General features: G+C 49.2%; 7 protein-coding genes across 7 annotated transcripts; 2 read left to right on the forward strand and 5 right to left on the reverse strand.

The window, feature by feature from the left end:
* Positions 1 to 316: 316 nt before the first annotated feature.
* On the reverse strand, positions 317 to 2,315 carry EI90DRAFT_3072594 (uncharacterized protein; the record flags this gene model as incomplete). The annotated part of the gene is made up of 7 exons (XM_039061377.1): positions 2,207 to 2,315; positions 1,741 to 2,127; positions 1,673 to 1,687; positions 1,586 to 1,600; positions 1,449 to 1,534; positions 984 to 1,382; positions 317 to 923 (listed from the first exon to the last, which is right to left on the reverse strand). Coding segments are annotated over exons 2-7 (1,064 nt in total), but the record flags the coding sequence as incomplete, so codon positions are not given.
* On the reverse strand, positions 2,042 to 2,748 carry EI90DRAFT_2124639 (uncharacterized protein). Its single transcript, XM_039052619.1, has 3 exons — positions 2,530 to 2,748; positions 2,317 to 2,457; positions 2,042 to 2,225 (listed from the first exon to the last, which is right to left on the reverse strand). Exons 1-3 carry the CDS (start codon positions 2,646 to 2,648, stop codon positions 2,162 to 2,164), a joined length of 324 nt encoding a protein of 107 aa, XP_038912379.1. The 5' UTR covers positions 2,649 to 2,748; the 3' UTR covers positions 2,042 to 2,161.
* Positions 2,749 to 3,271: 523 nt separating this feature from the next.
* On the forward strand, positions 3,272 to 3,828 carry EI90DRAFT_3072598 (uncharacterized protein; the record flags this gene model as incomplete). The annotated part of the gene is given in 2 exon segments (XM_039061378.1): positions 3,272 to 3,297; positions 3,310 to 3,828. 1 exon segment carries the CDS (start codon positions 3,613 to 3,615, stop codon positions 3,826 to 3,828), a length of 216 nt encoding a protein of 71 aa, XP_038912380.1. The 5' UTR covers positions 3,272 to 3,297; positions 3,310 to 3,612.
* Positions 3,829 to 4,560: 732 nt separating this feature from the next.
* Positions 4,561 to 6,129, reverse strand: EI90DRAFT_3019036 (uncharacterized protein; the record flags this gene model as incomplete). The annotated part of the gene is made up of 6 exons (XM_039057300.1): positions 4,561 to 4,652; positions 4,700 to 4,761; positions 4,814 to 4,933; positions 5,068 to 5,347; positions 5,386 to 5,548; positions 6,019 to 6,129. 6 exons carry the CDS (start codon positions 6,127 to 6,129, stop codon positions 4,561 to 4,563), a joined length of 828 nt encoding a protein of 275 aa, XP_038912381.1.
* A 537-nt stretch (positions 6,130 to 6,666) lies between these two features.
* Positions 6,667 to 8,295, reverse strand: EI90DRAFT_3072603 (uncharacterized protein). The gene is given in 10 exon segments (XM_039061379.1): positions 6,667 to 6,752; positions 6,815 to 7,372; positions 7,422 to 7,699; positions 7,753 to 7,838; positions 7,893 to 7,919; positions 7,976 to 7,998; positions 8,016 to 8,018; positions 8,036 to 8,037; positions 8,059 to 8,176; positions 8,274 to 8,295. 4 exon segments carry the CDS (start codon positions 7,822 to 7,824, stop codon positions 6,683 to 6,685), a joined length of 978 nt encoding a protein of 325 aa, XP_038912382.1. The 5' UTR covers positions 7,825 to 7,838; positions 7,893 to 7,919; positions 7,976 to 7,998; positions 8,016 to 8,018; positions 8,036 to 8,037; positions 8,059 to 8,176; positions 8,274 to 8,295; the 3' UTR covers positions 6,667 to 6,682.
* Positions 7,638 to 8,365, reverse strand: EI90DRAFT_3072604 (uncharacterized protein). The gene is made up of 2 exons (XM_039061380.1): positions 8,053 to 8,365; positions 7,638 to 7,989 (listed from the first exon to the last, which is right to left on the reverse strand). The coding sequence occupies exons 1-2, from the start codon at positions 8,328 to 8,330 to the stop codon at positions 7,866 to 7,868; spliced, it is 402 nt and encodes a 133-aa protein (XP_038912383.1). The 5' UTR covers positions 8,331 to 8,365; the 3' UTR covers positions 7,638 to 7,865.
* A 1,558-nt stretch (positions 8,366 to 9,923) lies between these two features.
* Positions 9,924 to 11,491, forward strand: EI90DRAFT_3072609 (uncharacterized protein). Its single transcript, XM_039061381.1, has 6 exons — positions 9,924 to 10,201; positions 10,290 to 10,348; positions 10,405 to 10,492; positions 10,528 to 10,683; positions 10,741 to 10,901; positions 10,924 to 11,491. Exons 1-6 carry the CDS (start codon positions 10,092 to 10,094, stop codon positions 11,169 to 11,171), a joined length of 822 nt encoding a protein of 273 aa, XP_038912384.1. The 5' UTR covers positions 9,924 to 10,091; the 3' UTR covers positions 11,172 to 11,491.
* The last annotated feature ends 2,525 nt before the right edge of the window (positions 11,492 to 14,016 follow it).

Below are 14,016 nucleotides of genomic sequence, written 5' to 3' on the forward strand. Positions count from 1 at the left end.
GGCAACTCGGTATCTCAGAGCCGCACAGTACTGATGAGGCTGGATCCTTCTGCATACATATGTTGAGAGACAGTTGGTCTCTGGAGAGCACTGACCCAGGAAATTAAATTATAAATCACGTTATTCCCTTCACAACATTCCCGGTGCTTTACCTTCAATCCCTCAAGTGGCGGACACGTCAAGACTCAGCCCCAATCATCCCAAAACTCAGTGCCACTACTCACCAGTTATTCGGAAAATGTAATTTCTATGTTCCCCAGACTCTCACCTGTGCTCACGGCATCAACCGTCTTGCACCAGATTTAACCATTATAAGCCACTTTCATATATCACTATCATGAAGAAAACGCGCAAGCCCGACACCAACATTGAATGATAAGACTATGTTAAAGGAATATATGGCGTCCATGATCGCAAGAAACAAAATGTGCCAACCAAAGAAACCAAAAGTCCAATGATAAGCGAGTAGAATGTCTAATGGAAGATAGTGAACTGAAAATACAACGAATATATCAAAGAATCCATCATAACAATACCCCCAGATAGGAATCCTATCTACTTTGATCTCTAGCTTCATTCCATCCGAAGGCCCCAATACTGGAGCCTGGATCTGCGTTAGGATACGGTTCCATATGGGTCCGAATCCCTCCAGTGCGCTCCCTGCCAGGCACCCGTCCCATATTATGGGTAGAACTCTGCACATCGGCCCAACTCCGGTGGTGCGGATTCAAGGTGGGCGGTATGAATAATGGGTTCAAATATTGAGCGGAGGGTTGAGGCCTGATGAAAGATGGGACAGCGTGTTGAACATGGTTGGAAGGGGAGTTTTGGGCAACTTGCACATGTCCCTTGTTTGACGCAAAGAATGGACCCGAACTTCCAGCAGCGTATGCCATAGCCTGTTGACCAATGACATTGGAATCCTGTATCGAAAGGGGTGCGTAGTCAGTGTGACACCCAAGCTGCCAGACGATATGGCCTACGGAGCCAATACAGCCGTCATATACGCCTGCGAGGGGATACACAACTCCTGTGGCGGACGGAGGGGCTAGGGTCGGGTTCACCGAGATCCTGCTGAGGCCATTGGAGTGGCCAGCGGAACTCGGTGAATTGAAAAGGGGAGGCAGGTATGAAGGTTCAGTCGGCGCATAACCTCCCGCCGATGGCCACAGAGTGTGTCTTGGGGGTGGTCTGGGATTTAGCTGATCTAACGGTGCGCTAATATCCAAGTTAGTTGATGTTGATTTGACAGCTGTGCGCTGTGCAGGAGCTTTTGCAATGTCGGGCTGAGACTCCTGCGGCGCGCGCCTTGGTGAAGATCGCTGGCATTGGATCACTCCATCCCTTGACGGAACACACAACTCAAAGTCCCCCTCCTTGGCCTATGGATCAGATGTCGGAGAATGTCAGTTTCGAACTGGCCAAAGAACTACTATTTGACAACGCACGAGAGCATGAACTTTTTCCAGGAGGCTGTCAATCTTGTCCCGAGACGTATCCCTTAGTAATAAGCGCTCCTCGTACGAATCCAACCCTGCGATATGGTCAACAACAGGGTACATGAATGGAAAGCAGGGGTACTTACACGTATGGGCGTTAGCTGACGTTAGTCGGAACCCCACCATTTTACTATCAGCAACATCGTCAATGTAATGCGCAAACACAGACTTGCCTAGAAGGTCCTTCGCTGTTGAAGACGTGAGTTGAGGGTGGTGATAAAGATTCCAAAAGCATATTTACCGAAGCGGGCATGATCTTGTAACCTAAACAACCCCCATGACAACAAAATAACGGCCATAACGGTGGCGAGAGTTGGAACCTCAGATTCCCTCCCATAAGCTTCTTTGGCGACGTCCAGAAGCTCTCTAAATCCATCCTCCCAGGGGTTCTTGTCCAGGAGGCGAAAGACGAGAAGTAACATCAAACTGAAGTGTTGATGATCGTCGGGGTTTACTGAATCCGCTGGGAGCCGAGAGCGTTGCACAAATCGCTCTTGGTTGAAAACGCCAGGAAAGAGGTGATTGGCATAGCCGATGCCTTTGGCTATTCCGGTATTCTGAAATATATTATATGCACGAGGTTGCCGGAGGTTCTGATGATGACGATGATGATCTTGAGGAGTTGGATCTACCAGTATGAAGTTTCCAAAAGCGCGAGGAAATTACATAGTATCCGCAAAAGGGAGAAAAATGATGAACCGTCGCACCTGAGTGTTGTAGTTCAGCCTGAGAAGCGATAGGGAGACCATCGGCCGACGTATCAGTAGTGTTCGTCGATACTCCTGAGGCTCGAAGTTTAGGTGGCTGTCCTACGCACTTTGCAATGTGTCGAGTGAGTATGGTGCTGAAGCCTGGCTCACTCAACCGCGAGCAAACGTAGCATACATTGAGTCCCCACCCCGTGCACCTTGAACAGCTTGCACCTTCAACCTCCCATCTTCTGTCGCACTTGCGTTGACTAAGTTAGGGAGAAAGAGAGAGAGAGAAGTTGTTAGTGCGCGTGCCCCTTTATCAACAACGAGCTACTTACGCTTGGTGACAAGAAGTGCACGCGCGATTGTACTTGGCACGCTTTCTTGAACTCCCGGGTGGGGATGCTTCCGAACGATTTGTTGTTTGAGCAAGACATGACGACGCGCCGGTACGCATATCATGCCCATATCGGCTATCCGATATGATACCCTTTTACCATGTGTTTCGTGTTTCACTGTTGATTGCCTTCCACATGTAGCGCTGTCGCGTATCTCACTTTCTTATTACTTTTGTCTGATATTCGTGTTATTACTTTAACTACTTATACCGCTGTGCGGTTACAATATCAAGTCGGTTGTTCCCCGTTATCCGAGTGTCCACGCTGAGAGCTACATAACAACACGATTCCTGGACATAGTGTTGGAGGAAAGATAGAACGTAGAAGGCGGTGGTGGAAGGAGTAAAGTTGAAGACTTGAGAGGAAGAGGAGAGCTGCTTTTTTTTTTTCTTTTACTAAACCGATCAGAGCATTGGTCTTAATAGAATAGCAGGAGAGAGAAGATTTAAAGGATGGAAAAAAGGGAAGCGCGCGTCTGATCTCGATCCAGCTGCCTTTTATTGTACACGAGTCCATCAATGATGGAGGGATCGACCCTCGACTCGTAAGGAGAGTTTACGAAGGAATCAATTTTCATTTTGTGACTCCAACATTTGCAATGATGAATTTGAATAGCGCTGATGATGTCTAATTTGCAAGAAATACCTCACCTTTGGTGCATATTTTGTCAACGTGCGCAGTGGCATGTGCTACGACCTCCTAAAATCAAAGGGCCCCCGCTCCGTGGGTTGGCACCTCATGATTTCGGCGTCAAATCATGAAGAAGATCATTTCCGCACATTGTTGTTACTAACTTTGAAACACGTGGGCAACAGGCACCATAAATTCTAAGTAACGAAGCAATCCTACAGTGTTCCATACATACAATTACCTGGTGCTGCCATCGCACCCTCAACCCACTTGCTGCGACAGATTTGCGCCCATCCATACAGCGCTAGTGATGGAAGGGCCGACCTCGATATATTTCCCCCGAGCAGCTCTCGGAGTCGAGTGGAACCCTACGCCCCGGGCCCATAGAAGATCATGACCCCTTTTCCGTTTTCAACATTGCCAAATCATCGCATCAGGGAGGATTGTGCCAAATGCTCAGAGTACGATGTACTTGATTGGTCGGAGACGGATACGGATGACCTCCCTAGTACGTTCATGCTCATACATGTGAGTCAAGAGACATCAAGATCATCTCTGCGCTATAGGTCGCTTTTTAATTATCAATGCAGCCGCCGATCAATCTGTTGAGAACCGCGGCGCGATCGATGCTTACTTGTTGATAAATGTGATGCCAAGTCAAATGACAGCGGGTGAACGGAGCGATTCTACATGTTTAGTAGGCTAAAACCTCTCAGCAGTGAATGAGCGGTGGCTTCCATACTATGTAAGAGACTAGACCGCACCATCGTAAATTTTTATGACTTTGCGGTACCGCAAATTGGCAGGCTTAATTTTGAGGTGCGTACAATCAAGCCTGAGGGGTGCCAGGCGACTATCATATTATCAGGGACATCACGCGAGGACCATTGCCAAGAAAACAAGGGAAACTCGAGCTAGGCATCAATGTCCCTGCCTCCTGATGTTGAAATTCCAACATTCGATCCATCATCCGCAACGCGAAACCCCTAGCTTTGTGGTATGCGGAACAGTGGTTACCATTCACACTTTCTCCCTGTTCGGACGACTCCGAGTGACGCCCCACTAATGCGCGATATTCGTGCATAAAAATTTTGGACTCCCTCTAGCTCTCCCTCAATCTCTGTTACGAGTCTGAGGTGAGAGGTGTTTTCGTGATAACAGATCACTCATGTGTTTTTTAATTGGCGTAGAACACACACGGCCGTAAGTACGTTAGGTATATAGTGTTATCAATTATAGATATCTGTTACGAGTCTGAGAGTTTACGCGCCATACAGCCTTGAATATTTAACCTGGTTCCCCAAGCAATGGGGCGAAAAGAAAAATGTCCATTGTGAATAATCAATCCATCAACCAACATCGACCAACAGTCGTTGCTTTGGGAATGATTGCAGCGTAGCAGCGCGAGACGCCTACTAGGCCTGCTGCGGCCCCTAAACCAAACCGAGACATATCTAGGGACTGGCACCGTGCGAAATACATTGCTGAGGCATTTTCGCGGCGCTGCAAATTTTGAGCGAGTCATTTGCTGCCGGATGTGAGCTGCACATCAGCTGAAATAGTAATAGTAGATCAAACCTGAGCTATTGCTCACGCTGGTTTCAAGCTAGGCTGTGTCCCGCTATTTCCGCGAGCTCCAGCCTTACTATCTTCCATAATATTAACCACTCTTTTTCCACCAACAAAACCATCGAAACTTCGGCGCCAAACTGACCTTCAAAAAAACGCGACCCAATCTTTCCCTACAAGACATCACGGTATCAACACTGGAGACGCATAGTCAGTAGGATGCCCGTTTGGAGTCCATGGATTCGCTGCAGGCTGCTGAGAGCCACTGTAGACATATACCCCTGCAAGGGGTCCGGGATTGTCGTGATGAACAGCAAAAGAGGTGCGGGCGCTACGTGTAGTGGGGCGCGGTTGAGGCCTGCATCCAAAAGGGTCGGGAGTTGGCATGAAGGTCCCGTCGAGGGCGACGGGGACATGCTTGAAGGTGGTGCGGAATCCAGCTGATCCCACGGCGCACTAATCTCTACTCTAAGTAAGTTTGAATTGGCGGTTGCGCCCTGTACAAGATCTTTTGCGATGGGGACCGAGACCCCGGCACCGCGTTGAATCATCTCGCAACCTGGGCAAGCACGCAACTGGAAGCTCCCCCCCACCTACAATCGTGTCCCCATGAAGAAAAACCGAAGGCCGATTGTTCCTGGTTCTCGAGAACCATCCCAGAAACAGAGCATGACAGCACCTCCGAAGGAGGGGAGTCATTCGCACGTGTCATTTCCTCTCCGAAGGAGACAGTTTCACTGACGTTGACTGGTAAGACTTCCTTCCCAAATTGTCAGTGATCTCAAGCAGAGTGGCGTTGGAGCCGGCGCAGAACCGGACCCCCACCAGGTCAAGTTAACTCGCCCGCCGAGGACGAAAGGGCCCACAGAGGGACGAATCTGGCGTAGCTTCCACACAAGCGTCCATGAATTGTTGGGTTGGCTTTCTAGGGGGCACTAGTTCCTGGCCATTAACAACGGAGAGTTGCAGAGCAAGAAGAGAGATCCAAAACATCGAACGGTGCGAAAAAACCGGGGGAACAATGTCAAAGTGCAACAGCTACGTGATGCCACTAGACAACAGCCCAATATTCGTGTTGAGTTCGCACAATTCCTCTGAGTCTGACTTTGATTGCGGGGCCAACGAGGATGTATTGTAGCGGAGTGCGCCGAATCCATTCCATTCATGGTGTTCCCTCTCAAATTACAATTCAGTTGCTTATCTCTCCCTCTCCAAGCCCTAAGAACTCACACATCCCTTCCAAGAGATGCGCGGAACAGTCTGTTCCGTTTTAGTCCTAGCCTTGTTCTTGGGCACCGTGGCACTAAAACATTCATCGCCAACACTTATCCGCCGCTTCATGTTGAACAGCTGGGGTGCGCAATCAACCCGTGAACAGGTGTTGGGGCTATCGACAACGCTGTCTTGTTTCCGAAGAGCCGAACACCATATTTAGGCCACCTCCCTACCAGCCGTCGTCTCTTAAGTCTGTTTGCTCGACAAGATCTTAATCGTGATGTCGCTTCAAAGTATGTTAGAGCTACTGCCAACAAAGTTGGATTAAATAGGAGCGTCGACGCCGGATGTACCGAAATCCCTGCGGTCGGTTTGGCCTCGGAATCAGTATTAATATTTGAAGCCGACGATCTTATCATTCAGGTCAGTGTGCTGATGTATACAAGTTTCGGGTCAATTTCCAATCTTTTATGGGCAGGCTAAGAGAACCACCGGGATATCGGCTGCAGTCAACACCGTGAGATCGTGAAGGATTCGACAATCGTAAGCGCTGCTTCTCAGCTGAGATATGTTGGGTCAATGAGTGTGGGCAGGACTCCAGCAATCAACGGAAGAGGTTGCATGAGAGTAAGATGACTCAAATCCATTGGTGTTTGGGATTCTCGTGCACCTAATTTGCTTACGCGGGCTCTGCTTTGAGGGCGGTGGTTTCACTCTTTATTGTTGGTGTGAGTCGCACCAACAATGAACTGTGTAACAATGAAGACCGAATGAGCCAAATTCGGAGCACGAAGAATATCAGACACTTTACGATGTTGAGTTTTCCCTTGACGCATCCCTACAAGCAGCTGTGTACAGTTCCTCGAGTCTGTTCGCTGATGCCACCGCAGATTTCCAGATACTGCCCATCCTCCTGAGGAGTTGAATGGCCTTCATCATTCCATCTTTGGGGAGGGTGCATCCATAGGTGGCGGAAGTGCTGTCGAGGATTCCTAGATAGTGGATCTTCCCCGCAACATAGGCTATCTGAACGGAGGTATTGTCCATTTTGTCAAGGCCATGTTGAGAGTCAAATCTGTTCAGCAACATGAGGATCCGCTCAGCAGCGGGTGTGGCAGTCTTGAATGCTTGATCACGAAGTTGTGAGACGCGCGTATGATCCTGATCAGAGAAACCAATCTGATGCACGGAACTGGTCACATAACGAATGCTGGAACGGTCTTGATAAAAGGGCTGGTATAGGAGTATGTGCATCCATTCGCCCACAAGATTGACCATTGTCACTTCAGGGGTGACAAGAAGATTGGGATCTTTCACATCAATGCGAAGAGAACCAGGCAGATCCCGTTTCCATCGTTCCAACTGTCCACTGTGCTGAGGTTATGAGTGTGATTGTAATGATCGGGCCCTAGGCATACCTCAAATACTCGACATGGCGAATGTCGATCATGCAATTGCAGACACCATTTTTGCCATACAGAAGCTTCATGGCCGATGAAATGATACGCATTATTTTAGTGTGCCAAATAAACGCAGCATTTAGTGGTCCTGAAACACCAAGCACTGGGGGTTGCAACCATTCCATGCCAACATCCACACCGTAGTCAATTGAGGGAGCCCCAGGAGGTTGATACGGCCCTTCAAAGCAAGGGAAAAGGGTCTGGGGTCGCCCAACATATAAACTACAGCATTTATCCTGGAAAACACAGTTGATGTCATGAAGCCAGTGGCTAGGATGCAAACACGCACGAGTGAATACAAGCTCCAGAAAATACAAGCACGCTGATAATCGATATCATTTGGTGAAGTTGCCACTTTCATGTTTTCTAGATTAACTACTCAAGGAGACTTTCAGTCACAACTTACCATTGGCCATTGGAATGACTTACGAGCTTGGGAAACACGGATTGCCGTGCCTGTGAAAGTGAGAGTCTAAATGCTTTTAACCACGTTGTACCGGTGGAAAACAAACCTAAGTATGTGAAGCTGAGAACTGTTTAGAACGGAGCTTAAACAATGCGCTGATAAATTGTCAAGAAGGGCACATACCTAACCGCAGCCCCGCTGTGAAAACAAGACAGGATAGCAAGTGCTTGAACAGTACTCAGAGTCGGAGTTTGACATTCAGTGTCGAAGTGAACTTTGGCTTGCGTGGCGAACCGCTGGCGGAATTCTAGAGACCGGTGTGCTTGATTAGACGAGAAGGCCAATGCGAAGGCCAGAATCCCGTTGTGAAGCATGGGGGAATAATGCACTATGTCCCCACTCACATCCTGCGATAACGCTTGCCTGTAATCGCGGAGGAAACAAGTTGGGTTTACCACCATATTCCAGCTACATGTGCGGGAAAAGTAAGCGCCAAGAACTGCATCATGTTCACTGGAGCCCAGATCGCTGTGTGGCAAGTAACGATCCCAGTGCGGAACATATGGGACTAGATGCGCAGAAGGTGTATCCTCCGCTCGAGTGAGTTCCGCAGTATACTTGATTGCCACGAACAAACCTACCGGATTTTCCGCATTGACTGAGTCTGAGAATTCGCACGTCGAGGCGTCAAGCCTGAGGGGTATGGTTCGGTTCTCCGCCGAGTCTTTGGTCCATCTGGTGAGGTGGAAGTTCTGCACGGATTCACCAAGAAGATCAAATTTGACTGAAAAAAAATAAATAATAATAATAACGGATGGTAGACTCACCGTGAAGTCATTCCTCTGGCTTACGGCTGTGAAATCGCCAGTGAGACAAGTAACGCAAGCGCTTAAGGTGTAGTATCGACGTCGAACTTTATACCTTTGACAGAAACAGGGTGTTATTTCGTGGCGCACTGAGCCGCGCGGCAGAACCGGGCTGATGAGAAAGCCAATGAATGCACACGTGCGGAAAATGCGGAATATTGGCGTGAACCACGCGGACCAAGAAGCCATTGATATTGTTAAATGGCGGTGCGTGGAAGCCCGTTGCCGTCATGAGGTGCGCGCGGCGCGCGGTATTATTCAAATGGGCTATGCATTGTCGCGCGCGGGCGCTATTCAAACTTGCCGCTGACCTCTGGGAACAATACACCATGACCACGACTTGTCGATTATTGTCACGATGGCGAAAAGCTATGAGGGGCCGTGAGCTATGAATAAGTTACCGGAAAAGTGAGCCACTGCATTGTTAAATTTCGGGTCAATGACATGGAGTCGGCCGGCGCTCGTCAACGCCGAACCATCGAAGCCTGGTACATACTGGTGGACAGACGCATGGCAGAGTTCATCTGACTCTCCTTCAGCTTATATGCTATGGGGACCGGCACGTTTTCTTGGCATCGAGTGTAGTTTGGCGCCTTGAATCCGGTGCTCAATAATTCCCTCATTTTTGACCACTCTGGGATCTGGGCTATGTGGCGCACTGGGTTGATTCATTTGCGTATGAATGGAATAGGCCCCACAGTGGGCTTTATAAGATCGATTCAAGGAGGGTTCAAACGCTGGAAATCAACTACTCTATGGGCAAGACGACGACGAAAAGAGGTCCATATGCGTCGGTAGCCTGTAGAGGTTGCTCGGAGAGGCATGTCATCGGCTATTGCGGATCAGTGATTCTCTTTTAAGATATGCATTTCTTCGCAGCCACCAGAGATGTGAACTGAGGGTAGGAACTGCCCCATGGAGCGAGAGCAACCCGTGTGTAAGATGCCATTCAAGGGGTTTGAAGGTAATTATGTATTTACCATATTCCTCCCCTTTCCTGATCCTCCGTCTGCCATTGCAGTGCAAGGAGCAATTACCAAAAGGTGCGGCCTCCGCTCCCGTGACTTCTTCTAGATCCCGGGCATCCCCGTTGCTAAGTATCCAGCGTTCGAATCCCTGCCGCTTCCTCCTCGAACGCTCACCGAGTATCAGTATGAACAATGCATACGGGATGGGACCTTGGAGGCCAATCGACTCCTCCCGGCGCCTGCTTGGGGGACATTTAAAGACACTCTATTGTCGGATACCGCAGCCAGTTCGGAGGGTTTAAATCCATTCCTTCACTGCACGGTTATTTTGCCCCAGTTACGCCCCTTTGTAAGTCCTGAGGTACTACAAAAATTCGAGGACGACACAATGTCGTACTTGGGGAGGGAATTCCTCCATCCAACTTTGGAAACCATATGGGGAGCGATCCTGCTCAGTTGTTACATGCGGTCGCACAATCCAACTTGTAGCAAAGGCTCGTAAATTTTGTTAGTTCTCGCAAAAGCATACTGACAATTCTGTAGGCCTATTGGGTGCGTGTGGCTTCTGACAAAACCATCGGAATAGATATACTGACGCTGCCTTGGCTGCAATAATTACTACCACCCTAGTAATTTCACACTGGTGTGAGTTTCGTCTACAATGCATAACATTCATCTTCGCCTTACGGCCCGGTTCTAAGGGTTGAATGGGCTGAACGAGCACGACGGACCCGGGAACGTTCCGGTTGTGATGCTGCGGCATAGACTTGCGGCTTGTAAAATCTGTGAGTTATCAATCACGGCTAAGAGCCGACTTTAAACAGTCTTGTTCTTCAGGATTCTTCCAATACTCAGAATCAATGCCCTGGTGCGCCCTACCCTGTGGCGCAGCAAATAGTGACCGCCGAGCTTCCAGCGAGCTTCCATACAGCTGAACCAATCGGCAGTATGCCCACCGAGCAAGTTTCTCCCCGTCAATCGTCAGCCATTGTCTTCATATTTCGTTTCCCGTTTCACTGACAATTCTTGCGTTTTAGACATGAATTTGGTGGTACCGCTGAGATGGACGAGCCTAGCGCCAGCGCGCCGTCAGGAATGCATGGTATAGAAAACCTCGTCATACCTAGATCGAGCAGTCCTCCTGCGTTCGTACATGGCGGTGTTCTCACCCCCAGCTCGGTGGATGCGCCACTGCCTTGTGATAGGACTCTCGACGCTAGCGCATGCATTGGCGGCCGCCTCAGCCGGCCCTTTCCATCTCACCCAACCGAACAATTCCATGACAACACCAAACACCGTTGTCCCTGGTCAAGTGTTCCCCCTTCAGCACTTTAATGCCGTTCATTCCAACGTAGTTAATGCTTCAACAGTTTACGGTCCCCCCGCAACAGAATACGGAACCACAGCGCAACCTCCCCGGAGGTACTCGTACGCTGAGATCGCCCGTAGGGGTTTGAATCTCGCATAATCCTTGCGGAATTATAATTAATCCGCGAGACTGTGGTAATACTATTATCTTTGATGTGATCCTTTCCCACTTACATCCGCAGTGCGAGCGATGCTGAATTATAGTGAAGAGTCCAGATCAGACTTGATCGTTCTCTTGTGTTGATACAGTTTTATACTTGGTTCGTGTTGACGGGTATTTGATTTTATTCAGTCTGGTGGATCTTTCTGTCCCGTAATGTGTTCTTTTGTCTACCTATGTACATGATGGAATGTACTAGAACAGCTAGTGTGGTCCAAAGGTTCAAGAGGAGATAGGGGACTTACCCTGCCAATCTCACCCCGGGAGACGCTCACTGTCAGCGTCATGAAATTTACCGCGGAGCGGTCTTCCAGCGGCGTAAAGCCGCCGAGCCGCCTACGGCTGAGTGGTTTAAGATGGAAATAGACAACGCGCACAACAATATCAGCTGTACTATGGTGTAGTTATTGGACCCACAGTCCGAGCCCATTTGGATCCGAGATTCTCGCGGAGCAACAGCCATGCGTTTTCCCACATGCAGCCGCGCGTCACGAAACGCTTGTTGGGTGTGCCGCGGCCCCTAAAACCGGTCACGACTGGTATGCTCCAAAGTACACACTTATTTCTGTCTTGTTGAAATGGCCTGCGACCTTGAGTCTTGCTTATCGTTGCTTGGAGGCTTGGATTTCGAACGAGGCATTTGCTGCTGCATGCGGGCAACGCATCGGCCAAGGAAATGTGAAATCCTAGGTGTCTAAGCAACGACGTCCAAGCTAGTCCCTTCTCACCCTTTTCCTAATTTGCGAACCTCCTACTCCTCCCTAGACTGAGTGTCTGCCATAGTATTGACTGCCGTCTCGCCACTGTATCTTCTTGTGGAAGTCCTTCTATTCTGCTGAAGGCACTTTCGCGTCAGTCGATGTAGAATATGAGTATTAGCATAAAACGAATTGACATAAAGGAAAAGCGCCCGGTATCGCAAGTCAATGTATCAACTAGGAAAACAAGGATTCTTATGCATACAAAATCTGAACGGATAGAACAACCATTGTCGGTCTGTCTGCTGGGGGCAGGCCACGAGCAGGGCGGCAAGCACGAGAACATGTCTGCAGGTACACCGGTTCCAACATTCGGGTCAATTCCAGGACCCGAAGGATGTACTGCTTGGAGCAAATGGGCAGGGTCCCGTCTGTGCTCCCAACCTTCTGTTATACTCCGTGGGCGCTTGTGCTGTGCGTTGTGACCCAGATTTCCCGGGGGGTCAAAACGGATGGTGCAGACGGTGGTCTCGTACGTTGGATGCTGGGGGGGCCATCACAACTGGTTCATACCCGCTATTCCTCGAGGTTTAGGGGAAGGCCTAATGCACTATTCGATGATCGAATGAGTGTGACGCTGACACCTCACTCCGTCTAAGAGATTTGACATACATCAACCTTCGACTTCTGACAGGTTGAACAGCTTGCGCTTCCGATATTCCAGTCTCTGTTGCACCTGGGCTTACGCCTCCTGAATTGGAATGATTTTTCAGTGCCTGCTCCCCATCCCGTCTTATCGGCGATGGCAAGCCACTTACGATTGGCGGCAAGTAAGGCAGGCGTGGTTGTATTTGCGGCGTTTTCGCGAACGCCCAGGCGGAGACGTTCCCGAAGGGCTATTGGACATAGTTTTTGGGAGTTGGGCAAAGGGGTGAAGAATAAAAGAGAGCGAGAGATGAAAAAAAAAACGGAAGAGGTCAGACTATTCCCTTTTTATCTCGCAGAGAATCAGAGGCCCCAAAAGAGGGATGTTAGAGTGGTTTAGAAAAGGTGCCCAGGGTGCTCTGCGAGGAATGGCCTTGCCTCGAAAGTTCCATTCTGTACCTGATACTTGGATTCGATGAGCAAGTCAGATCGAAATGGCGAGTGCTCCAAGCTGGATACTGGGAAACTGTGGATGTGCAGAACTCCCAACCATGAGGGGACAGAAGAGAGAGTTGAAGTTTTCGGCAATTGCTGGCTGTTCGTATAGCGGTGGATCTATGAATGGCAAAAAGGGGAATACATGAAAAATGCGACAATTAAATGCCTTAGAAGTTTTAAATAATATCTCAGACATGAATTGGTCCCACTCACTACAAACAAAAGGCCCGGGGTCCCCGATTCGCGCTAGAGTTGGATTCAGGACTCGGAGCTACCCGGGAATCCCACCACCCTCCCGTCACTACTCCTATGCTTTTGCCGCCGATTTTGACCTCCGTCATGCCATAGTTAATCCGAACAGATTACGGGACGGTTTTGAATTCATGACCCGCCACCCATGCGTGCGGCTTCTGAAGACGGCCATCCAACACTCCTTCCTGTCGCGTGTCTTTAAAGTTGTAGTCACTTGGAGATTTGGATGTTGAAGGTGAATTGCACGTCGGCAGAAATTTGACATGACTCAAGCAGCGACGTCATCCGGGCCAGTTCCAAAACAGAGACTTTACCGAACTTTCTAACTCCCGTTATCAATTATCTTGCATTAGAATCATTCTTCCTCATCGCGGCCAAAAGAGCAACCTAAGATTACATAGTGACATGAAGGTAAAACGAGAAACAAAATGCAAATACAAAGACAAGTGGATCGAACATATATATCCTTTGTTGGTCCGTCTACCGAGAGCGGATAAGCTGCAAATCCTACGAATGTGTATGGGGGCAATAATCACGATAATACATGTGTATGCTAGGCCACTCTACCGTGACCACCAGCTCCTTTCCACCTGATCCCATTACTGGTGCCTGGATTTGCGTTGGGGTAGGGTCCCATCTGCGTCCCAACCCCTCCGTTATGCCCTGTCAGCGCTTGTGTCATATTACTGGCA

Source organism: Cantharellus anzutake, assembly GCF_015039405.1.
Source record: "Cantharellus anzutake strain C23 chromosome Unknown EI90scaffold_51, whole genome shotgun sequence".
NCBI lineage: Eukaryota > Fungi > Basidiomycota > Agaricomycetes > Cantharellales > Hydnaceae > Cantharellus > Cantharellus anzutake.